General features: G+C 34.3%; 1 protein-coding gene across 1 annotated transcript in view; it reads left to right on the top strand.

Annotated features, from left to right (window-relative positions):
• Positions 1 to 27,106, top strand: part of IMMP2L (inner mitochondrial membrane peptidase subunit 2) — a 446,080-nt gene that overhangs the window by 336,759 nt on the left and 82,215 nt on the right. The window contains exon 5 of the mRNA XM_054088177.1: positions 17,226 to 17,328. Within this exon, the coding sequence (XP_053944152.1) occupies positions 17,226 to 17,328 (103 nt within the window). The remainder of the gene's footprint in view (positions 1 to 17,225; positions 17,329 to 27,106) is intronic.

Below are 27,106 nucleotides of genomic sequence, written 5' to 3'. Positions count from 1 at the left end.
CCCTATTTGCTCTCTCTCAAAGGCCAACACAGTATAATAGAGCTCTAAATCTGTCCTCTGAAGAAATTCACATATGCATTTTTCTGCTTTGAAGCCAATGTTTATAGGTTTTTTTGAGCTGTCACATGTCTGTCAGATTATTTCTTTTTCTCTTGTAAAGATTCGCTGCTATGACAGGGAGAACAACTCACTGGGGATTGTACAGTGCCACTTCCTTGCATAGCTAAGCATGAGGAATTAATTACAGTCTTAATGCTCAGGGGAAGTGATAGATTATGACTGATGGAGAGTTGTGCTGGAACAGCACATCTGAAAGGAAGGAAGGGAAGGTTGGTTCCATTTGCTCCCCTTGCAACAGGGATAGGAGCCTCCCTATCCCACCCCTACTTTCCAGCAGCATATGCAAACCCTTAATCGCTTCTGTGGTATATTGCAGTACTTTGTCCTTAATGCAGACGCGTTCCCAGAGGCCATAAAGCATCTCTGTCTGGGCAATTAAGAGGAGAGCAAGAGCAAACATCTGAAATAGTAGATCTTGCTGCTGATACTTGTGACTGTCTCAGTGTGTGTGGCACCAAACCCACGTTATTATTCTCCTTACTCCTGTTCTGTTGTGATGGACCTTTGTTGCTGTGGGAGAAACCCATGCAAATCCAACTCATCTATGGCCTTGAAGAAAGAAGCCTGTGGAAATGCATCAATATTAGTATTTCTGGTTTCTCTGTTCGTGGTTCATTGCCCCCGGTTCTGACAAAATTGATTTTTCCAGTGTGGGAAGAACAAACAATAACAGATGGGACTGAGTATTGTACAGCTAAGTTATTATAACCGAGTATACAAATTATTTTCTCTTAATGTACTATAGTAACACCTACTGATAGAAAAAAAACAAAAGTTACAGTTAAAAACTATCTTTATAAATAAAGCCATACAAGTGGTCATATGAGGAAGATGTGGTCTTCTCTGGTAATTAGGGAAACTGAGTTTTGATGACTACCCTTGCATGAACCAATCATTGTTCATTTCAGATCATTATTAAAATGTGGATAATAGTGCTTGTTTTTCCCTGTCTCTTACCAGTTTCTCTATATGTGCATAGTAAAATCTTCTACACAGAATTTATATTATAGTTAATTATATTGTTTCCAGAACAATGTGACGAGTGCACAAGGACCCTCCTTTTGGGTAGGATAATTTTACTCTGTAGAGTAAACAAATGTTATCATTTGTGCACAGAAAAAAATGAATGAGTAACCCAAGCCTCCAAGTGATTTTCCCATGAAGGCCCTTTCAAATGCTTTCCAAGAAAAGTGCAAGAGGAAGTACATACCATAATATAATGGGCAGTTGTGACTCACTGCTTTATCAGTACTAGTTTTACCCATGTTCCTTTATAGCTAACGTGTTTATTCTTGTCTATCACCTTTACTTGCTTTGTGGCTGATGGATATTTTCTCTGAACCAATGAACTGGTTCAGGTCAAGTCCTTTTTGTAATGTCATTTTTTTCCTATTCAATCAAGGTTGACTAGCATAGCGCTAGCCCAAAATAAGAGATTCAAAGTCTCTCCTGGAATGATCCTAGAAACCTTTTGGGGAGATGTTTTTTCTTGTCCCAGACAACAAAAGAACCATTTGAAATGAGGACTATTCAGACTGAATGGGTCTCACCTCACTGAGGGTGTTAAGGCTATTTCTGGGTTTTTTTTTTTTTTTGATCATAAAATGCAGAGTTTCTACATGATTTGCTGTTAATATATATATTAGTTTTAGTGAAATTTTAATTATGGATGTTATTTATGTCTACCATTCTTCTCTCAGCTTGGTGAAAGACATGTTTCATTCTTATGTAAAGCAGAAGGGAATTGAAATAGTAGACTTTCTGTGGAGACATGAAAATGTTTTCCAATGGGTAAAGTCACCAACCTATGGCATCTGATGTCAATAATCTAAAATTGAAATTTCTAATATTCAAATAGATTGATTCTGCAAGTCATTGGACTGGAATTCTTATTCTTTATCCTTTTGCTTTGTATGATGCCTATAAAATTTCACTGTTAAAACGTACATTGACAAAAAGGTATGCCAATGTTCAAAGTAATGTTGATTCTTTTTTTCTTATTCCACGTGCCTCAGATTTTGCTTTTGGTGATAACTGAATGTTTACACTTCACTAAAGCAGGCAAGACCAATATCCATCGTTTCAAAATATGTTTAGGAACATATATTGTGTTGTGTTTTGATCCTAAATTTCACATTTCTTGTGACCATCATTAAGTAGAAACAGTTTTGATTTTGATTCGTGTTTTTTTCTTCTTTCTGTGGTTTGTAAATAAGGATCTGTTCCTTTGTGTCTCTCTCAGTCTATTACCATTAAAAGTCTTTTCAGTGGCTTACTGTCATTGTACTGTCACTTCTTTTGAACATGCTGATAGCACTTTTCTTTCCAGAAATCCCAGCATAGTGGGATTCTGTGTTATTAGGCAGAAATATATCCATTTTTTTCCTACTCTCATATTGCAAGATTATGTAATGAAAAATGAGAAATGTAGCACTTTATGACTCAAAAGAGAAATAGAAAAAAACCCCCTTCTTAATGATAGAAGACTCAATAAAGTGTTCAGTATACTTGTGTTCCTGCTAACATACAAGGCAATGGTAAGGAAGTTGCTGCTGTGATCAGACATGGGATTAGGTTCTCTGTTGGTATTTAAAATAGTCAAAGAATAATTCTAAAGGCTTTTTCAAGAATTAATATTGAATGAACGTTTTCTTGATTTATTGACATTAAATGGAAAAACTTACTTGGGGAGAAGAAGGATGGGAGAAATGGACCAGTTTAATGAGACATCAATTGACTCAATGCTGTGAGGTTACTGAATGCTGTGAAAGTATTAATGAGGACAATGCTCTTTCCTTTTGCGGGTGATTCAGATTATTTCTTTGAGGATCTTTGGTTTGAAATTTTTACTGCTTTGCAGGGTTTTCCTGTTAACAAAGCAATATGAAATTCCAGTGTTGTGAGAAAAAAAAGAAGCTATTATTAACGTCTGCTCCTAAGAGCAAAGATCAGCTTTCTAAATCTTTTTAGGCTCTATGAAGCACTTCTTTACCACTGTCCAATGCTGGACTGTGTGTAACTGAACTCTTTCAGAAAAATGTTTAAAGACAGACTCATGAGGCAAAGAGTAGGCTGCTGTGAAAAGTATTAGACTATTCCTAAATTAAGGACTTCTATTTATTAGGATTCCACTGTTGATCTAAATTTTAATACCAAAGCTGAAAAAATTATAATGAAATATTCGGCAAATATAGGTCTGCTGTAACAGACTAGAAATATAAAAACCGTAAAGGATACTGTCGATTCTTGCTTCTTGAGACATGATGTTAAAGCAAGACATAGAAGTTAAAGAGAAAACCAAGAAAACCAATGTTGATGGAGTAGTTACCTGAAGTTGGCAACTGAAAACACAAAAAATCTTCAGTTTGTAGAAGCTGAGGGGAAAAATACGTAAGATTTACAAAACTGTGAAGGTAGTGCATGAGCTGTATTGTTCACCAAATCCCACAATACAGAAGCTGAGGCATTTGATGAGACTATATTCTCCTTTACACAGCAGATAGTGAGCTTCTGAAATTTTTTGCCCCAGGAGTCTGTGAAGGCAGATAGTATTAGCAGGTTTAAAAATGGACTAGACAAATTAATGGATAACAGATCAATAATTGGATACTAAAAGCAGTAAACAACAATATATGACCAAATATTTCTGATACAGTAAATCTTGATGCTCATGGAGAGTAGCCAGGCTAACATGCTTTTCCTGAGTACTAGCTGCTTTTGCAGTTGTTTGAAGATGGACTGAAGGGTTACATGGATTGCTGCTCAGACACGGAAGCAATGTGTTTCTTATACTCTTCATAAAAGCTTAATGATGTGTATGCTTTTTGGATATACAGTAATGCTATCTTAAACTTCAGGACCAAATAATATTAGTATCTGTGTTTAGATACTAATCTAATATAAAGAGTTTGCATGATGCTTACTTAAAATTATAATTGGTTATTTCATTATCATAATAATAATTATTTCTAGCATATGTTTGATTTTAATAATAAAAGTACTTGATTACTTTTTTCATTCATGCCTATTTGTTTTCTCTCAATGATACAATTGCAGTAGAGGACAGAAATCACAAGTCATTCTGGATGATTGCTTTACAGGATTGTACTGCAAGGCAAACAGTTTGCTCAATGGAAGGAAATATAAGAAAAATCCAGCACATAGATTGCTCATGGCTATGCTGGGCCTCTGAATAAACATGTATATGTTCAGATGTCATTAATGTACCTGTATTTAAGTTATAATATCTTGAATATAAAAAAAAAAAAAGTTGTTTGCTCTCGTTTTTGTGTTTCAGCTAAGATTAAAAATAACAGGAAAACCTAATTCTTTCATTAACTCTTAGACAGTTGGCTAGAAATTAAAAACAGCTGTTGTGTGCTCTGATCTCTACAGTTTTTACTTGTACTATTCAGACATGAAAGCATCAACATGTTTTATTTAATGAGTTCAATTAGAATTCTGAAGAACTAATGGAATTAGGCACCCATGACTTTAGTTATAAAAAAGTACTTAGAGGTACCTCTTCAAAATTTGAAATCTAAAGTTACTGCTATTATTACAGTCTTTTCATTCAGTAATATATATCTACTGCTTCAAATTATTTTAGGGCTGTCTTTGGAGCAGTGTGTATCAGCCACAAACAGATCGACAGACTTTTATTTCCAACAGAACTCCTTTTTCTTCCACCTTGCCTTGCTTGAATTTTTGTACAAAATGTCTTGAATAGGCACACTTTTAATTCAGCTTGGATAATTTTTTAATACATGAATCCTTCAATGCCTGCATTTGTGGAAGGTCATATGTTTCTATTGTACACTAAAATTACTGGGCTGTGGCACTACAGTGAGGTTTGGGGACAACAGGGAAAGAAAATGTGATGCCTCACTGCTCCTCAGGTAGATCCAAGTGCACATCTTGCATGCACTATCAGCAAGGTGGACATATAAGTACCCTTGTTGGGTTATTATACAACTTGGACTTATTGACGTGTAGTAGTGGGTTCCTTCTTCACAAATTTGGAGGCTTCATACTCAAGGGCAGATAAGATGTGAAGTAATCAAGGTTAATCTGCCATGTGCTCTGTGGGCATTTTCATTGAAAGCCTGCGGCGTCATCAGGTGTCCACGGGAACACAGTTATTCATGTCAAGTAGCATAGTGAGCTGAAGACAGGATGGATGTAGCCAGTGAACAAGAACTAAGCACATTGCTATACAATATTTAGTCAGCAATAAACGCACGTTATCAGCACATGTTTATTATGCACAGGCAGTGACCCATTCCTGGTTACTTAAATTTTCTTGTAACATGCAGTTCAGGTTTTTTCAAATCAAATTCAGTTAATATAGCTGTGATGGTGGAGATTCTAAACAGTCTTCATATTTTATAAAATTAATCTGTATTTTTCACTGGATTTTTCCCAACAAGGATAAAATGATCCCTCTCTCCATTCACTTGACCTTATAGAGCTGGTCAGGAAAAACATTAGTTGAAATATTTTACAAACCAAATTGAGTTTCAATTGGTTTCACCATGTTTCTTTCACCATGTTTTGAGGCATTTCAGTAGTAGTAATTGATACTATGTTACACACTGATAATGCTGAAAAAAAATCACACTTGAATTTTTAAAAAAAATATTTCTTGGCAATTGCAGATTGTATAATAGCTTTCATGAATATAAATATCCTTTAAAATAAGGCCTTATATAAACTGAGATTGACTTTCATTGTAGCTCTACAAGAGATAGGAACCCTCACAGGATGAAGAGTCTTGCAAAACTGTAATTTGAAAGTTCAGTCTGAAAGAGCATAACCAGCTCCAAAGTTGTTTTTTTCTGCAGTTTGATCTACATAGATGTGCTCATGTCTTTTAACAGAAGCCATATGAAACCTGTTGTTTTGTAGATTTTTTCCGAGCAAATATTTCAGTTTAAAATCAAAATCCAGTCAGGTTAAAATACAAACCAAGCTTTTATGACAACAGCTATTGTTGCAGGTGGCAAAGATTGACTATAAATGAATAAACATTAATTCTTTCTTGCATTTAATTTATTCTTGAAATTTCTTGAAAAACTTGTGATGAATATTATGTGAAATTTCATATTGTTTTTAGGTACCCTTAAATGTCCAAAATTATGGCTATGTCATGTTACATTTATGAAGTCTGTTCTGACTGTGTAACTCTTTTTCCTGGACTTTATGTCAGTTATTTTGTATTTTTTCTCAGCAGAAAGTGTTATTCTGTTTTCTAAGACATCTTCATAACTAACAAATAAGTTTTCTTCATATGTAAGATGAAAAAACATTGACATACTTGGTGGCTTTAAAGCCCATAATCATAACTTATATCAAACCTCTACATTTATTTAACAATACAGAGTTAAATTTTATAGTTTACTTGCAAGCTTTTCAGTTATCTTTTTGATAGTAGTATCCTTTAAAAGTGAATGTACACTCTTAATGGAAAAGCAACAAAAGGCATATTTTCATAGTTTTTCCTGACAAACATTAATGAAAGGAAACATGTAAATCTTCAGGATTCCATTGTAGAGAGAATAAGAACTCTCCCCTTTCCGTTAATAATAACAACAACAACTTCCTGAAGGCACTTCTTAACTTAAGATTCCACATTTTGTATATGCTGCCTAAAGCAGATTAGTAAATTTTAATACCTTTAGTTAGTGCTAAGCAATAAAGAAAGTAAAATATTAGCTTCTCTTTGAGAGATGTGTGGGTGGGGAATTATTTCTTACAGTTGAAGCTAGGCAGAGATATTGCCAGACTCTTTTAGCAGTCATAGGTCTACTAGAATCTGGTTTCCACTGAGACAACTATTCACAATACTGATCTTACAAGGTTCTAAAAAAACCCAGATGAAGTATTGTTCTTTGTGATGTGTTAAAACTACGTTTAGCAGTTGCAAATCCCATTCTGACTTGAGAAACTGCAGAATCTGTTCTCATTACTTATTAAATAAGCTCTACAAAATCATGGATCTTACATTTTCTCAGTCCTGAGTAAGTTGTTCTAGAGTCTTTATAGAGCAGTTAATTTACAAAAACTATTTTGAAAGTTCCTTTTACATCATCAAGCAAGTACGCTCTCTGTCTTAGAAGGACTGGTTAGATTGTACTGAATGTTTAATAAATATATCTCTAGTGCTTCAATAGCACTTTAATTTGTATAGCACAGTGCCCTGTTTCAGGATCCACAGACTCAGTAAAATCCAGACCACCTGAACCTTATCTAAATGGAGACTTGTTGCCATCAATCCCACTTCTATCCCACGCAGAGTTCTGATACACCAACAGTTCCTTTATTATAAACAGCTACATGTGAACAGAAGCGCCTGGTAGTTTAGGAGACAAAAACTAGACTCCAAATTAGCTGCAATCAAGGGGATAGCTAACATCTTGTAAAGCCTGAATGGAGTTTCTTATTTCTGGAGAATGCTGTAATCACCAAGCTGTAAGTATGCTCATGGTGACTTCATGTCCCCATCCTCGCCTCCAGGAGGTGAGTCGAGGATTGAAAGAGCTGGTTGAAATGTAATTGGAAGAAAGTCAGAAAGAAAGCAGGCAACAAAAAGAGTGGTTCTAATCCAGTTGTTAGCACACTCTTGTTGGGAGAAGAAAGGGCCTGGTTTGTAATCCCCTGGAAGGGTTTGTCTGTGTTAAATGCAGTAATAGCATTATTACAAAATGGGTACCTGCATGAGAAGCCTGGAATGGCATCTCCATGCAAGCCAGTCTTTTTCTCCTTGATCATATATTTTTTTTTGTGGCAGCACAATGATATGGCCTCAATAGTTGGGCTTGACATTTATTTTCATCCTCTGCCTATGTCTGGTGTTTAGGATTCAAACAGACTTAAGCTGAGGATTATGCAGGAATCAGAATACAGGAACGTTACCCTCTACCCCAGTAACCTCTAGCAGTAATGAAGAGGTGCCGCTGCTATCATGGCCTCTATCTTTAATTTTTGGAAAATAAGGAGCTGTCATCTATTCAGCATGTCCTCAGAAGAGGAACAGGCCAACACAATTGTCCAGGGTGGTAGATGCCATGATTTTCTCCTCTGGGATACAAAGCATTTCTAAAACTATTTTCTTTCCTCCCTTTCTCTTCCTCTCGTGCACATAGTCCATTTGTTGGGAGGCTGACATGGCCAGCAACCTCCACCCTGAGGCTGAAAAAATGCACAGAATAAGTAACCAAAGGTCAGGCTACAGGCTCTCTCCTGACAGTTTCCGTGGCAGAACTGCTAAGGGAGAGGAGTTGCGTGAGGACAAAAAGTGCGTTTAAGCAAGATTATGCACAGTGGAGATTGGCTGCTGAGTCAGCTGTTATGTGTCACAACTTTTAATGTAGAAAAATGTTGGACCAGCTCTTTTCTTAGGTTGGCTTAGCAGTACTGAGAGCAAAATTTCTACATCTGTTACTGAAAGAAAGAAAAAGGAAAGTATTGCTGCAGAATGTTGTTAAACCCAAACCATTAAATATGTATATCAAGTGAATACTTGGTCTTGTTTATAGTACTGTAAATCTTAACTACTCACTTCAAAATAATTGTCTTTAATTCCTTTCAACATGTCTAAAGCTGAAATTTTAGCCAACATTTTTTTTCCAGTTGATTCAATATTAATGGAAAGAATTATATCAATGCAAGAATTTTTTCTGATAGCAATAACTTTTTGGTCTCTATTTATCCTTCCTTTCTTACAGGTATTAAATTTCTGATTTGACAATGATGGTAGGGTTTGGTAATCTTACTTAGATGATCTAGAATAACTAGTATGTTTTTACCTTTTTAAAATTATGAAGGTAATGATTATGAAGCTGATGATAATGAATCTAACAAATTATTCTCATCTAATATATGATATAGTATGATATTATGAATAACTGTTAATGATATTAGCAAAAGCCAGTCATGTTAATTATCAATATAATTTAGTAGAGAAATGTGAGAAGGTAATGAAATGATATACTCATTTGGTTAATGGGACTTTTATCAAAAGAAGCAAACTGAATAATTTTCATTATCTTAACTTGAAATGGCATAGTGTTGACAATTGGAATCAGACAGATTAATGAATGAAAGTCTTCAGTACAAAAAAGCGATACTGCATGTTTTCTTTTTGCTGAATCAGTGAGCTGGTTAGCCATTTAAATGAAGTGAATGTAACAAATGAGATGCTGCTCTTTTTTTTAAACACAAAATTACTGTTTTGTTTTTACTTTAATTTATGCTAAAAATTATTATGGCCCTTATTCTTAGGAGTATGTGCTGAGTGAAACAATGAACTACTTTCTGTACCTCAAGTGGGAGTGACAGATTTCTGTGAAAGTGTGTAGGAATATTTATATTCACATGCATCTAGTTATTTTTACGTAGTATCCAATGTTGAATAAATTGCAAAATACATAATGCTATCAAATTTAGATTTTTTTGAATTTTCTAATACGTTTTTTTTAAAAAAATAAAAATATTCTCAGTGTAGTTAGAGAGTAATTCAAGTTATATATGGGGACAAACTTTTTAGTAGGATCTGTAGTGATAGGACAATGCATAATGGTTTTAAACTAAAAGAGGACAGAATTAGACTAGATATAATGAAGAAATTTTTTAGAGTTAGGGTAGTGAAACACTGGAGCAGGTTGCTCAGAGAGATGGCAAATGCCCTGTCCTTGGAAATATTCAAGGCTGGATGGGGCTCTGAGCTACTTGATCTAGTTGAAGATGTCTGCTTATTGCAGGGGTGGTTGGATTACGTGCCCTTGAAATGTTCCTCCCAACCCAAACCATTCTGTGGTTCTATTGAACAGGTATTCCAGAGTATCACCTCCACAACTGAAAAAGAAAAAAAGAAAGGAAATACCAGATTCTAAAGTTATTTATGTGACTTCAGATACCATTTAGCAGAAATCATCCATAGTTTCATTAAAAATTCACCAAAATTACATTTTCCTAAAAAGATTAAAGAGAGCTGCTATGGAAAGGATCATAAAATGAAAAAACTGTTAATGCTACATTCCTGAAGGAATTTCCTGTGCTTCTAAGTGTTATATGCATGGTGAACTGCATTGCTCTTCTTCATTGTTTCTGAAGAGATGTAGGGCAAGTTGAAAGAAAAAAAAAAACCAGAAAGGCGACATGAAGCTTGAAATTGGAATAATAATAAATAATTGCAGATGAATGTGAAGATATTATACATGAGGAGAAATTATTTCCTTAAAACCCAGATCCCCTAGAATTAACGTCTGATACTGCTGCTGCAGCTGTGTTGTTCACAAGACCTAGAAACTAATTTCTGGTAGCTGTAGCTCTTTTAATTTGACTCACGGGATGCTTTCCAGCACTTGTGTAATGCACCTATGTGATCATAGAGTTATTTATGTTGGAAAAGACCTTTAAGATCATGGAGTCCAGATGTGTATATTCACATCCCGTGATGTGAATATGTAGGTATAGATGAAAGTATCAAAAGATTCTCTTCATTTAGTCATATATCTGTGAAATTAGCAATATGTACTAATTATAATCTATAATAAAAATATCTAGTATTTTGTAATTCAAGTATCATTTATAAAGTTCATCTTGACATAAAACAAGGGAAGTGTTAAATTCAATGCATGCTTAAGGTATCAATTAATAGTGGATTATTCAATAATCATTGCATGAATTAGTGCCTGCAATTTTGAGGGTTGTACTTATCCATATTTCAAGCTGGGTTATCACATTGTCATCTTCTGGCCTTAGTATTAGTATTCCCCGTTGTCATTGTTCTGTCAATGTAGTATAAAGAAAGCCATAGTGAAAATGAGATCCATATTACCCCACATAAAGGACAGCTGACTGAATTACTAATACAAAATTTTGCATGACTACATTTCTTCTGGTTTCAAAAAGTTGTGCCTTAATTGGTTACATTGCACTGTCTTGCAAAATAGTGATATAATCGCATTTGTATACCTCGCTCAGTGTGGTACAGCCATCTGGTAGAAATATAGTTTCAAAGCTATCTGAAGCAAAACATGATGCATGCTTTTGAAAATTTAACTAACTTTCACACAGCAGGTAATTGGCAAAAAGTGTAAATTTCAGTGTCTGATTAGACTGCTTTTTAATTAAAGTTGAAATCCAGTAACCTTCCTGAATACTGTATGTTTTAAAAGTGATTAACTGCTATTTTGAAGAAGCTGGTGAAGCAAGTAATGGCTAACTAATTATTTTGTTTAGAATGATATGCTTTATGAGAAATTATCTAATTAATAAAACAGAGCTACAAACATCTCCTGTACATTCTGTATCAGATTTCTACTGTTAGCAACGCTGAGTCATAGGAACTTGCACTGGTGCATCAGATTGTTAGGAATGCTTGAGCTGGGAAAAAAGAGATTCCATTTGTAGTTTGGCATCCTTGCTTGAACTGCTTAGCTTATTTACTACAAAAGGTTGTGGTTTTATCATATTTCTATTCCAGATGAAGAAAAGAGTAAATTTGTCTTCATTTCTGCTGAAACTTCAAAAACTTTTGTTGCAAAAGGTGAAACATACAAGGTTTAGATACCCAAAATTTTTCCCAGTTAATAGGCAAAGGAAATGTCAGCATTCTTTAGTGGCTGGTCCTAATCTCACCGAGTTAGTGTCTTTTGTTTCAGATTCTGTCACCTATGTCATTCTGGTATGTCTTCTTTTGGGGATTCCTTTTCAACATATCAGATCTGGCAATGTTACAGAAGCAGTATCCCAAGCAAGAGATCTCCTCCAGTACTTTCCCGGTTATCGGCTTGGATGCATGTTATAATAATTGACTGCTCTGTACCTTTTAAGGGAAACACATTGCAGCTATGCGGCAAAATTTAATAGCTGAATATAACCAGACAATATTCCCTAACCTATTGACATACTTTCATGCATAGCTTGTGAACCTGGTCTTCAGAAAAAAAAAAAAATAATTAGTTGCTTTTTGTATATAACCCTGTCTTATAAAAACAGCTTGCGGTCAAAGGAACACAGTATATGTAAAGAAGGGGTTAAAATAAAAAGACAAAGATGACTGTATGTCTGTGCTAGAAGAGAAAAAAAGAGATTTGTTAGGGGCTTGAAGGCATTTAGTGTCATGAGGAAGATTCTCTGTGGTGATACTAATAAAATTTACATGATATATTACAATTAGATTCATGTCTTGGGATTTGGGTGTCACCTGAAATTGAATATCCTACTATTTTTTCATCTGTGAATTTGATAAGGAAGGATTTATGTAGAAAACATCAAATACAGCAATTTATGTTGTTTGGAAAATGTTGTCCTAAGTAGGATAGAGACTATTTTGAAAAAGAGTTTGTATTAGTTTGTTATCTCCTGTGCAAAAGGAGGAAATTATCTAGAGTGTCTGTTCCCTGATGTCACCCAAAGATATGCAGATTGCTGAGACCTTATGATTTCTCAAGGTCAAATCAAACTGAAGGCAATCATTCTTCATCCAGTTTAGCTGAGCCAAGTTTCTTGCTTTGGCACTGGTACCACATCCTAAAAAAGCAGATTTTTCTTTCTTGTGGGCAGGTGGTTAGAATACCATATAGAGCTCATTTTTGACTGTCAAGATTGAAATTATTTTTCAGCCAAGGCTAGATATAAGTACATCTGTTAACTATTAAATCATGGAGAAAAAACTTTGCAAAGGTTCAAAATGTACCTCACATACAAGAAAAAAAAGGAGGGTATCAGACCAATTTATGTAAAAATGACTGAAGAGATAAATGTAATTCCATTACGTTCTGATCAAGAAAATTATTGCAGCTCTCATGGATTCTGTTCTTAAGCCAGAGAGAGTTTAGCTACAGTTTGAGCAACAGTAGCAGAGGTGGTTATTACTAACCTGTCTAAGACTTCGTTAAAACCAAAAATATTTTCTGCACACAATGGTATGGTTTTTAACAGATTCTCGAATATTATTTATATAAATCTGTGCATTTAAATGTCTTTGCCTGTGCTATTCCCAAAGTGAACCTTTAAAACAGGAAAGGTATGAGTTGTTAAACTGTCTATTTATTCTTACTTCAAAGACAGTGGGTTTCAGAAAGTGAAATACTACTCTTTATTAGTAAAGGCTTTCTGAAAATCCAAAGGTTGTTTAGTAATTATAACTCATGCTAATGAACTGGATATGAAATTAACAAATACTGTTAATTTTACTTACACCAATTGTTCTCCTAAGAATTTATACAAACGCCTTCTAAATGTAATTAAATACTTCATGTGTGAGAGCTAACAAAAGGGGCAAGATTATAGGCAAAGTCAGAAAAATTAGACTAAGAATATTCAACAAAAAAATAAAAACAGGTTTTTACATTACTTTTGAAATATATAGTGCAATATTGACTGCATTTCTTTTGTAGCAAAGGCCTCTCAGGTGTAAAATTCCTGATGAACTAATTGTGTGTCTTATTGATATTGGACTTGAGGATTTTCTGTTTTGTTGTCATTGTTGGAGAGCATTAAAAGCATCCCAAAGTCATTTTTTCACTTTATGTTATATTAATTTTTCACAGAAGTATTGATCATAATACTTAGAACTGTTATTTATTTACATGATCCTAAATCTAAAAAGTGGATGACAGTTGCCTGCAGAGCTATGCTTAGGAAAAAGTGTTGAGTCGACACTTCTTCTCAGAAATGATGTTGTACTATTTGTGTTAGTAATTCAGCCTTGTATGATTGCACAAAGAGATGGGTAATAGTTTTCTTTCGGGATGTCTAGCTAAAATGGTTAGCTAGTGAAATGAATGTTAATTTGTACATTTAGAGCAAGAGCCATATTGCCAATGTACCACACAAACATGGTCTTGTAATTTAAGCCAGAGATTAAAGTGTTTATTTTCTGCATGATAGGTGTGAGACAGGAGCACTGTTACTTGCAGACTAATTTTTATTATGAAACCATTTGTGTTCTCTTCACACGAAACTACAAGTTTTCAGAGTTTTTTTCTTAAAAAAAAAAGTCAGCATAGTCTTTGCTTCAGTAATGAAAAATAATTAACTGTCATTAACCAAATATGGCTTTCTGAAGCCTGTATCCTGGTTTACGTGCATGAATGATTTATCGATCTGCTTTGGAGTAATTCAGCAACAAAATTATCTTGAAAATTCAAAGCAGTATTAAGTAACGGATGATCCAATTTACTGTAACATGAGCTTATTGCCGAAGTTTGTTACTAATTCACGCAGTGAAAACCTCAAGTAAAACTTTGTTTTCAAGTTTCACTTGCATTCCACAGGACAGTTTTTGCAGGAGTATTGCTGAAGTGGATGGAGAGGTCCTAGATAACTGCTCTATGCAAATACTACAATAAAATGATAAAAAAATTTTCTTAGGAAGATAGATTTCTTTGCCTCTCTTGTTTGCAATTGTACAGGTACTTATTGTTTAAAATACATCTTGATTTTTTTTCAATTGGATGTGGGAAAAATTCTGATGATTTATATACCCTATATGTGAAATGCCAGAAGGTTTTACATTTATCTGCTAAGCTTACAGAGGATTTTATCCATACATTATCAGTCTTATCTACTAAGGCAGATTATTAGAATTGCTGCTTCTGTTTCTTCCCCTTCCGTTATTCCTTTAATACAATTATTAACATCGTCAATTTTGATTCTATTTCCTCTAAGTCAAAACTTCTCATGTACAATCATCTATTTTTTTAAATATGAAAATTTGTACATAATTCCTCTTCATTCACTATAAGAGAATTTATTTTTGCTTAAATTGTAGCAAATTTTGCTGGTTTATGATGGCTATTTCAAGAGCAGAAAAGAAATATGTATTTTCCTATGTTGCAGAAATAATAAAAAGAACTGATGATAATTGCTGCACTTGTAATCTTTTTCTTTTTGCCTTAGACCGTAAGGAGCACAGTTATATTTGCATTAAGATGTTTTATTTTCTCAGGGTCTCTGCAAACTTGTGCAAGGCCTATTCATGCAGACCAAATTATTTCTCTTTTTGTTTCCAAGTACTTATTGGGAAAAGTTTTTTTGTTGGGGATTTTGGTGGGTTTTGTTTGTTTGTTTTTAATTATTTTCCTTTATGTGAGTGGTTTCCTTGTCCTAATAAAGAAGGAGATTATTTGGGGGTAGGAGATTGTGTCCGATCTGAGATGGAGTCACTGACTGGCATTTACTGTATGATTTTCCTAACATTTATGAGGTGGACATGTCAGCAGATTTAACTTCCAAATCTTTTCTAGTTGAAATTCAGTCTTGTGCATGGTCTGTAGAATTACAAAACTTTCTCATAATCTACTCATCCATATTCAAGAAGATCAATGGAAGAAAAAGATTAAAAAATTTTAGCTATTGTTTGCCTTTATTACTGATGAAAGATATTAATTTAATAATTTTCAGAGTGTCGAATTACAAAGAACAGAATTCATGGCTAACTTCTCTTAACACACTTCAAATACTTCTAGTAAAATATAGTCTCATATGACAATTTACAAAAGAAATCAGTGAGACAACGCACTATGGAATCTCAAAACTGTTCAGGCTGTATAGACTGTATGCCATATTTCTTAAGAAAAAAATAAAAAAGAAAATAAAGAATTTCATAGTAATAAATTACTCTTTTAGCATAATTAAGTTATTGCGGAAGTACTCTTTGTGTTTGCAAAATAATAGTTGCCAACTCAGGACAGTTTTACTTTATTGTTTTTATGGTGTAGAAACTCAGTCCTGAATACTGTATAATATGAAACTGTTCTAAAGAAGATGAAAATCAGAGTCTTTTTTTCTGCAAATAGGCTATTATTTTTTCAGCTTGCAATGAAAGTACAGGTAGAAATTCCATTAGAATATAGTTCTGGCACACTCATCTTTTTTAGCAGCCAGAAAAAAGCTGTTTGGAAAAGCACCGTTTGGATTTTTTTACTTTCAAAGTAAATAATAATTATTTTCATTTGACTAATAAAATAAAGTTAATAAAATGCAATTTTGAGGATTCTTTATTTACCTAATATTTCATAGTCTTTTGCCACCAAACCAAACAAACATCACCAAAAACGATTTTCCCATTTTGACTTGTGACCATCCCCGATTAGTGCTCTTGCACAGTTCAGCTGAATCTGCTGAAGAAAGCGATTTTCTCTGTTCAGTTGATTTTCATTAGTTTTGGAGTCTCCTGCCTCTGTCTTTGGCTGCATATCTTCCAGACAGTGAAAAGCGATGAGCAGCTGGAGGCAAGAAGCTAGGTCAAAAGTCTGTTTCTGTCTATGGACAGACCTGGTTATCCAAAACAAAAAAAAAAAAAAAAAAAAAAGAGGTGTTGCTATCTGTAGTCCTGTCTGTAAATACTTTGTCATGGTAATAATTTGATGTGCACAATAAAATCACTTCTCTGAGTGAGTGACTGCAGAATAAGAGACCCTATGAAAGAAAGCAAAGGTGTATGGTAGAAGCTAGACTGGAATTGTGAAAATGACAGTTAATCAGGAACTGAATATAGGAATTTTGCATGCTCTGCACCTCAGTTTTAGGACTTATCTGTAGTTTGTCAGTTTTGTAATATCAGGACACACTGAGGCACTGCTTCAGTATGAATTTCTGTGGAGAACAGCTTGAATCATCAGTATTGTATTTTGCAGCACTTGGCCTTCTCTTAGAGGTTTCCTGTGGGTTTATCCTGTTTACCTTGTTACAGCTGCAGAAATCCTGCCTGCAGGACATAAGCATTAAAGGAATCCAAGCTCTGAATCTGAGGCCAGTTCAGATATGTCATACTATATTTGATGAGTACCTAACACTGCCCCAGAAGAAAAGCATTCTCAATGCAATATCTTTATGTGGCTGCAACGTGTCCACTGGCGTTCACTTAAGATAAAATCTGGTGATTCAAAGAATCAGACCCTAGTGGTGCAACTGGCTCATACAAAATTGTTATGTATTTGACTTGAGTAACACTGTTGAAGTCTAAAGGACTTCAGCGCATATTTTTTAAGCAAGTGTTGGATGTTACGCAAGGTCAAATTCCAAAACAACAGATATGTGAGTTTTCCTACTAAAGCATTGTACATTTTTCTTTTTTTTCCAACTTTTTTCAGAACCATTGGATACAAAAAGAAGTATGTGAAAATTCCACATGGGCATATTTGGGTGGAAGGTGATCACCATGGACATAGCTTTGACAGCAATGCTTTTGGCCCGGTAAGTCAATTCTCTGCATATCATTTACACTTTGCCACTGAAAAGCAGTGCATTCCTCCTGGATCATTTGTGCAACACAGTGAGTATTAATTGACTGTTATTGTATGTTTATGATTTTTTTAAGAATTATTAGCATTTATAAAATATCTTGATCAGCAGAGATTGAGTTTGCTCTTAACCATAATACAAAGAATAATGTCTCCTTTTAATTTCCCCACAAGGAAGGAAAATGGTAGAGATTTTAAATCTGGAGGGATGTACTGGAGGAGTAGCCAGAGGGCAAGCCAGCAACCTGTAGCTGACAGATGCTCCCTGAGGACATGTTGCCAGTTGATGTAATTTGGAATGGGTCCCTCTGTGGAGCTCAGTCTTGCTTTAGAGCCAGTACTGGGATAAAGAATTAGGAAACCATAACTGTGCTTATTAAGTGTTAACTGTTAAATGTGTCTATGGACAACAATAGGGATATTTCAAAACTTTACCAAAAGTAATTTTTTAAATTTTCTTTAAATAGAGCCATTTTCATATTGAATAATGACAAAATGTAAACCAAAATCTCCGTTGACTGGAAAAAGTGTGCATCTGTTCATCAGGAAGACAGTAAACACTTTCTCTGCACTCGAGTTTTGATTTGATTTTGGTTTTGTTACACTTTGTGTGGATTCCTGTTCTTGTTTTAACTTAGTTTAGCATGCAGAAAATAATTGCCTAAACTGTGCATCCTGTTGTGGAAATATAACCCCTTTTTGCTCTATTGCATATGCAGGTTTTTTAAATGTGTCTTGAAGAGAGAATACGCTTCTAATATTATTAAAAACTCACTAGTTCCCACAGGGAAGTTGTCATCTTTGTGCATTTCATACCTACTTCATACATAAGTCGCCCCACTGACTCTAGTTGAATTAATGACAGAAAGGACCTTATGAGTTTGTCTGGCTTCTGGAAGTAAAGTTCAATTATTAACTTGAAATAATTTGTTCTCAGGAAAAACAACAAAAAAAAAAAGGCTGTCTGTCTGTCTGGTTTGGAGTACGTGATGTCATTGCCTCTCTTTTGCTCTGTCTCACTATATTTGTCCTTGTATTTCTTGCTGTTTTTTGTTATTATCTTCCTGCTACTGTCTTCTAAGATTCCAAACTTCTAGTTTTAAAGATTGTTTCCAGCAGAATTTCATTAGGTCTATCCTGTGCCAGTATCTCTTTCCTTTCTTAGTAGCCATTTGCTTTTCTGTCTTGTTCTTTGTTCCCAAGATATATCTTAGAGCAACCGATCTTTCCACTCATAAATATATTGCCAGTGTAGAATCAGAGCCTATGGAAACATTAGCAGTTGGGCACTGGTTTCCAGTTTACAGCAGCTCAAACAGAAATTAATACAAGGTAAAATCCTCAAGGTAGGCACCATGCAGCTTTCGTACAAGGTACCATGTTTGGGAAAATCTAAATACCCTCAACTTTTTACTCCATTCACTGATGTTTATCAATATTAGAAAATCACATTCACCAGACTTTGACTTCACATTAGTCGTGAGCTGCTAGCTAACATCAGATAGAACATGACTTTTCTTACAGAAGTAGCCTTTCCAGACCTAGCAAGACAGTTTTGACAGTGAATTCTTTAGCTTCTGCAGGAAGAATGACCTCAATGACCTCTGTATTGTGTTGATGAATACATTGTGAGCAGATCGAGTGTAAATAGGTGTTTTCCTCTGAAATTGAATTAAAGCAGAAATGATTGGATACAGGCAAAGGGGGGGGAGAAAAGGTCACAGGGCTGAAAAGTAGCTTGAGAATAATAAAATATGGAAAGTTTTCATTTGCAGAAGAAAGTGGCAAATGCGTTTAGAATGACATGTTGGACTCGTGGTTCTTTTCCATTCCTCGTAGTTAGATTTAGGTTACTGGGACATTTTCCATTCCTCTGTCTGCTGTATTCTTAAGATCATAAGCAGAAGTGAATTAAAATATTAAAATCACTCTCTTTAAGCCATTCAGAAGGTATGTTCTTCTTAACTTAAGCACCTTTTTCTCTCATAAGACTGCAGCAGTCATAACGAACAGACTGCACAGTGTTAAGACATGAACGCACTTTTTGTTAGAATATAGGTCAGTTAATAAATTAGGTTAAATGTTACAAGTGTCGCAATTCTGACTTGTAAAACTAAGCATATTTTCTTGTATCAAAAGATTCAGTAAAAATAGTGTGTTTTTAAAGTGAATTATGTTGCAGACTATCATTTTTTCAGTTTTCATGCAATCTTAAAGTAGAAAGGCCCATATAGTGTAGACAGTCAGACACAGTAATGTTTTTTAGATGAGCTTAATGAGTTACATGGGGCATAAAAGGAAATTATGGAAAAACAGATTGAGAACAGATGTTAGAATAATTTTTTCTCTTGGAGAATAACAATATGTGTAATGGCCTAATGGGTTAGGTTGGTAAAGCAAAAACCCTGATACCAATCAAGTCCTAAATTAGATGCATCTTTAGAGAGATATGAATACCTAAAATGTAAAACCTTGGGAGATCAAATTATCATTACTTAGTTCATAAAAATATTATAAAATAAATCATATTATCTGTTGTTATTGCATGTTTTTTTATAGGATTAAATTGGGATGCTAAGGTATAGAGAGACATTTTCCTGAAGCCTGTAAATACTATGAAAAGGTTTTAACTATAATTTGTAAAGATTTAATATTTCCTTCCTGCTTAGTCATATCTTTGAATAAAATTAATACCTTAAATGATATTACAAAAGGAACAAAATATCTGTGAGTAGTGCTGAATTAGAGATGCTGGTAACTCTCTACATGATCAAAACCTAAATATTAATTAGTTTTCCAGATTATTGGACTAATTTAAGTAGTGCATGGCTATTTTATATTGTCTTAAAAAGTGCTTTGTGCAATACAGAATGGCAGGTAGTTTCTAATACTATTGCTGTGATACTGCTGTGTTTCACATTTGGAAATATGTTATGTTGGCCTTTTGTAAAGCTGAAAATGGCTGTTTTGAATAGAAGTCAATAAATATTCAGAGAACTTGCATATTTTACTATTATTTAAGGATATAAACAATTAAATATCACTGGAAATTTATTTCAATTACCTGGACTGGAATAGAGATTTCTACTCAATTACCTATTACTGTTTTCAAATTCTTATAGAATAAAGTCAAGCTTGTATGATAATAGCTAAAATTCCTTAATTGGCATTCTACAGGAATGTAATAATCAACAGCTTATATAACTATGATATCATTTATGAAGTTTGTCCTTCATGTTTTCAGTTATGTTTTTCTTTTTCCTTTTGGTGGGAGGGTCTTTTTGCTCTAAGATTGTAGTCTGACAGTGTAGTAAACAGACCATTACTGTTCCTGGCGATGCTTCTTAGATCAGAAATGCAGGAGGCACATTATAAAGAACTGATTGAGCATAAAACTTCTCTGCTGCTTCAAATTTCATAAAGATTTTAAAAGATTAACTTTGTGGTTAACTTTATGCCTGACCAGTTATTGTCTTTGTTTACACAGCCAGGATAATTCCAGCATAAAAACGAATTTCTATTCTGGATCTGACAGTCTGGCTGCATAAAGGGAAAAGTCATTATAAACTGTACTTTATCCAGATCAAATGTGCAGATTAAGCATCCAGCAGTGCAGAGATGATTATACAACCAACATGCAAGGATATCTGAAAAACAGTTATTAGTATGTGTATGCAATAAATGATATATAAATATATTCCTGGATATACACATATGTACTAATCACCACTCTCAAAATTAATGAGAAGAAAGTTCAATTTTATCTTAATTGGGATTTGTTTGGTAAATATAATGCTCTTTTTACTACATTTCTATGTTTCCAAATGCCTCAAAGCTGAGGATATGAAAGAGCTTAATACAATTAGGGCTTAATGTCAATGGAAGTCTTTCAGCTGTCTTGTAAAGGACCTGAAGAAAACCTCAATAAAGTCAATGAGAGATTTTCTGTTGGCTTTAATGGCTTTGGATAAGACTCACTTATGAGTTAAGCTTCACAATCCAGTGTAAGGACAGAAAAGGTTATTATCCTCCTTATCTTCCTGCGGTACCTGAGACACAGGTAGGTTGACTGTCTTGTCATAAAACATCTTTTTGGCTCTGCCAGGTCCCTATCCTCTTACTGAAAATACATCCTTTAATGTGTTTACTCTCAAAACTAAACCCTGTTGAACCTGAGCCTGGCTTTTTTTTTTAATACAAGTTTTACATTCATAAGCTTCAAATGAGTAAATTGCTTTTAGTAGAGGCCATATTTATGATTGTTCATATAAGCAATTCAGTACTGTAAGTTCATGCAATAAACTATTGCAAAAATCTTGTCTGTTTAACTATTCAGCAGCCCAAACCTGTAGACTGTGACTAGAAAACACTATAGACTACAACGGCATTTAAAACAAATGACTAAGCTGAGTTTCTTAATTATTTTAATTTGCTTTTCAAAGGCTTTCATCATCCCTTTCAGATATAACACAGAAATGGTTTAACTATTAAACCCTAATGGACAAATTCACTTAATAACAATAATTAAATGTGGTCTATTATAATTATTTCCTTACAATGATCCAATATTTGTCTCTGGAACTACTGTTAGTAAACACAAGTAGTCAAAATCAGAAAATATGAAGAGTTCATTAGACAATAAAGTGAACTGAAATAGGACATTTTTAGTGAAATGCAGTGTGTGACTGCTGCTAAGGGAAATGTTTGAACCAAGAGATCTGCCGTGTGCAAGAATAGCTGTGCTTCATATACTCTGTCTTCTTCTAAGAGTAGTTCAGAGGCCATTTGAAAGAAGAAGCAGATATCTTTCTACTGTTCCAAATGACTTACATAATGGCAAGCAAAGAATGCCACATGCCCTACAAGTGCACATCATCTTGGTGATGTTATTGCCATCTGCTGAGGCTTTCATTTATGAGCTATAACCTAGTTCAAGAATCACATGTCCACCTGAAATGGAGCAACCTCTATGGTGAAAGGTGGGGAGAGTTTAACACCACACAGCAGTGCACTAAACAGCACCATCTTAAAAATGCACAGTAATGTATGCAGGCAGGGCACAGTCTTCCCACAGAGTTCTGCCAGGTCTCGAAATACCCAGTGACCTTGTTTGTGTCGCCCTACTCCAGTCATTCAGAGATGCTTAAGACAAATAGTTTCAAAGAGCAGCGTCCCAAATCCTATTTTGCTTATTTCAAACTGAAGTCAAGAGGAAATGGTCAAGCATTGCAAACTAGAAGTGTGATTTTAGCAAGAAAACACCTCTCTGCTTATGCTGCTGAAGTTAGTGTAGGTGAGAATAACAGTGACGGCAAAGTAGTTGGTGAAGCCTGGAAACAACCTACTGGTGACTTGGATGCATCAGTTTGCTGGAGGGTATTGTAGTGTATTCTGCTTTCTTTTTGCTACCACTGTGACCAGTGCTTGCACCTTCACCTTGCAGTATAATTTTAGTGTTGGGGAGTAGCATGGCTCTAATGGGATCAGTGATATTTCTGTTTTTTTCTCTTGGGTATTAAAGAAATGAAGCTATGTTCAAACAGGATGCATAATGCAAATATGCAATCAGTGATATTCCATAATATTTGTCCCTCGCCACTGGCAGAAAAGAAATAGATAAAATTGTTTACAATTATGTATATGGAGCATGAAGTTACCGCTAGTAAATAACATGCATGCACAGCTCAAACTTGTAAAGATCTATGATGAATAAAACAGATAAGACATTATGTGTTATGACTGAGGATAAGTAAACCTTGAAGGGTAAATATGCTTTTCCCTTTTGAGAAAATATTATATGTGAGATGCAAATTGGGATGGTGGCTTGTCTACTGAGAATGACAATTCACTCCAGGAGCTGCTGAAGGGGAGCTTGATAATAAGATTATGTGGCCTCACTGTCCATTAAATTATCATGACTAACTGAATTTGCAGTATAGGGAAAAAAAGTCTTCTATGGCTGCCATAATTCTCTTGGAAAGTAAAATATTTAGCCTGACTGTAGTCTAAACCAGTGCATAAAATTTAATCTTTCAAGAAGCCTGACTATCATCATATGACTAAAAGCTCTCAGTTAAGTCTATTTTATTTCTTAGCAATGTAATACTTGTGAGAACTTGTAAAGCAGTAGAAAGTTTGAGGTTTTTTGTATTAGTTATGTCAAATCTTAAGCATTTTATTCATTCTAGATAATTTTCTCTATTACTGTACTTGGAAGTGTTACTGTTATTCAACATTAATAAAACTTCAGTCATCCTGCTTATGGTACAGGGTTTATGTAATAAATTCATGCACAGTGAATTATTAATTATTTCATGATTCTTTCTGAATGCAAGTACCTTTAAAGGATTTTCCAACAACATTGGAATTAATGGTAGGCTGAAAAGCCTGCATCTGTTTTTTGACATCAATTACATTGAAGTAAACTGGGAAAAAAAAAAGTTGAAACAATGATAGATTGATTTAATGAAATATTAGAAAATATCAGAGAGCTGTCAGATTTGTACCAAGATTTGTAATTAACTAATTTGAAGATCCCTACTTTCAAGTATAATAATTTACTGAATCCTGTATACCTCTTCATCAGTTTCCTTACAATTCAATGTCTCTCAAGTTATGGCTTGAAATATCCTTATATGTAACAGCCATTCTGTGGAATTTATAGCATTATGTTCTCTATGTGGGATCTCATAAATTACTTGTTTTAATGGAAATTGAAAAGGAATCTTTGCTGCTTTGTCTATGTTTTAACTGCATAGGGGATTTTAATTCATGCTGACATTCATATTAAGATTCACCAGGATGTTGTTTAAAAGTCCAGTGAATGTTTCTATTTCTTCCTGTTTTTACTTCCTTGGACATGGAACGTCATAAAAGCTAAAATAAAGTTCTGAATTTCATTTTGCAGAATTACAGTAAATTATTGTTTACCCAATTCTGGTTTTTAATATCATAAATTCTTTGGTATAGTATACTTGTTTCATTAAATCACCCAATCCTATGATAAAACTATTTTGCTTTAGCACCTTGTTTACATTATTGCACATCATATTGGGAGGTTAGACATGTATATTGATATGGCAGTGAAGGTGCAAATCAATGCATATCTTTTTATTTACAAGTGTAAGTTTATTTATTTCAAGAACAAAACATTATTGAAATATGAGTAATATTGGTAGGAATAATTTTACTGATTTCAGTAGTTCATTAGGATGACAGCTATTTCAGTAATATCTCACATTTTTAAATAGTCATAACTTTTTTTGTGGCAACTGTATACCTGATTGTTATCAAAACCATCAAAGCATTTTCCAAACCAAATGTTTTCTTATAAAAATAGCAGACTGGACAGATTTATTAATAGGTTTTTAAGGAAATCAAACTATAAAAGTATAGAATGAATTTTCTGATGAACACTGTCATGGTGTTGCCTAGAGGAACTTTCAGATTGATAGCAGAATTTTTAAGTTACTTGTTCTCTCTTTCACTGCAAGAGAGACAAGAATAATTCTTGAGAAGTAAATCCCACAGAATGTTACATTTACTGAAAGGAATAATGCCAACTAACAGAAGAGTAAATATGTTTACAAAATAAATTGTAGCATGTATTCCTTTCCCTTGACTGTAATTTGAGACAAAGTCATTTAATTAAAGTTGGGTAAAGTTATTTTACTTGCTCTGAGGATTTGGGCACTGTAGATTAGGTTTTATTAAAGTTTGAAATTTTATGTTGGTCTCAATGAAGAGCTACTGTAACTCAATGTCAGACCTAGGAATCAGTACAGTTGTTTTAATTCTTCTCTTGTAAACCTTAAGATTTAGAAAAGCGTGGTATATACTACAAAACCCAATACTAGTAACAGCATGAAATGGCAATAACTCCACGCTACTTTCTTTGTAGTTAATATGTACTGCTTCCTCTTCCACTTACATTTATGTTCCATTTATATAGTATTTTTTCTCATGTAATTATTGCAAATAAGTTTAACTGCATTTGATGCAGAACAGAAATCTCCCATCAGATGAGAAGTGGTTATGAGGACAAGTCCTGTGTAAACTTTTGAACACTGATGATATATAACAAGGCCTGCAAGCTTTGTAACTCAATACCACATTTTCTAATTGTAAAATTCCTTTTCCCCCCAGTGCATCTACCTTAATATAATTTTAATGAATACTGTTCTGAAATATGTATGTATTAGAGCTTATACCAATGCTGTCTCTTCTTTCAAATGTATCTTCTTTAAACTGACATAGACGTGTCATGAATACGTACCAATATTCAGAAATACACATATGCACAACAGAATGATAAAGAAGGAGCTTTAAATTAATGCAGCAGGGTAACAGATTTTGAAAATCTAGTTGGACTATTAAATGGATTATAAGCACATGGGAGCGGAGACTTCAAACATCACAGCCATGAAGCCACCAGGGTCTAGCCTGGGTAAGGGCTGAGTACCATTCCTCCTGAGGTTTATAGACTTGGACTGTGCTCAGCGTGACAAGAAAGGTGACTTTGCACCTAGCAGACGAGATGTGCATTGTTTAAGAACATAAAAAAGACCTTACTTTAAAGGTAGACTCGTTTCTTATTAGGCGATTACAGAACTTTGTTTCTAACTTACATGCTAATTTGATTTATCTACTTATAACCTTCAAAACCTTGGTGATCTAAATGCTCTTGGGTGGAATCTCTGGGCTGCACTTATTCTTTTTAGTGTATGATAGCTGGCAGGCTAACTGTCTTTAAGGAGTTTAGGGGTGGACTGATTCAAATGTTTGAAAAACAATGTCTTCAAAGCAAAGTGTGTTTAACGTATTCAGTGGGACTGTAGCAATCAGAGAAAAATACTTTTACCATAAAGCTTATTTTTACTTCCTTTTCTAATATTCATTCTTCCCTTGAAAATTTATTCTAAAATAAAGTTTGTCTGCTTTCCACTGTGCGTAGTCCAAAGCAGACTGTGCTGCATCAGTATCCTTTCGGGCCACCTCTTTCTTTCAGAAATGCTGCTGCTAATGGCCTAATCGGGGTATTCCTATACATCCTCCTCTGGGGATTATCTTCAGCAATGTGCAGGCCTTATAACCTCTAAGGCTGGGGTTTTTATTTGAGGAAAACTGTCACCTGGAAAATGTTCCTTTAGTATCCCAGACATCTTTACTAAGTATTTTATTATTTGATATTATGATCACTCTCCTGGATTGTTCTTGTGATCTTTGTCACAGTGTCATTCTGTTTTATTCTGTTAGAGTTAGGACAAAGAAAGCATCCAGGATGGGACTCAACTCATAAACTGAAGTTCTCACATACCCATGAACACAGAAGTAATTATAATTCCTTTCCTGCTTGTACCAAAGAAAGATTTTATTCATGTTGATAGGAAAACATTGCTGTAGCTGAGAAAACTAGGCACTAATTTAAAAAAAAGATTCTAAGGTTATTCTTTAAGACAAGTCGAAAATTATTTTTAAGATTAATTAATCAAGTAGAACGAAGTACAGTTCTCATAATATCAGAAGCAAACCTTGCATTTCTGTGGTAGCAGTCAGCTCTAATTTGAACTATATCTTTAAAAAAGAAAATAATAAAGATATTGCCTCAATCATTTGTATTTGTATTTACATGCAGTGTGGGTTATATAAAAAGCCTTATTTCACATCTGTGTTTTAGTTTGAAGTTTTAGGAAGTGCAGCAATCTAGACTAAATCATGCACTAAAAAGGAAG

The sequence above is a fragment of the Cuculus canorus genome, chromosome 1, assembly GCF_017976375.1.
Source record: "Cuculus canorus isolate bCucCan1 chromosome 1, bCucCan1.pri, whole genome shotgun sequence".
Classification (NCBI taxonomy): domain Eukaryota; kingdom Metazoa; phylum Chordata; class Aves; order Cuculiformes; family Cuculidae; genus Cuculus; species Cuculus canorus.
Note: the sequence above shows the minus strand (reverse complement) of the source record. Positions and strands in the feature narration are given on the sequence as shown.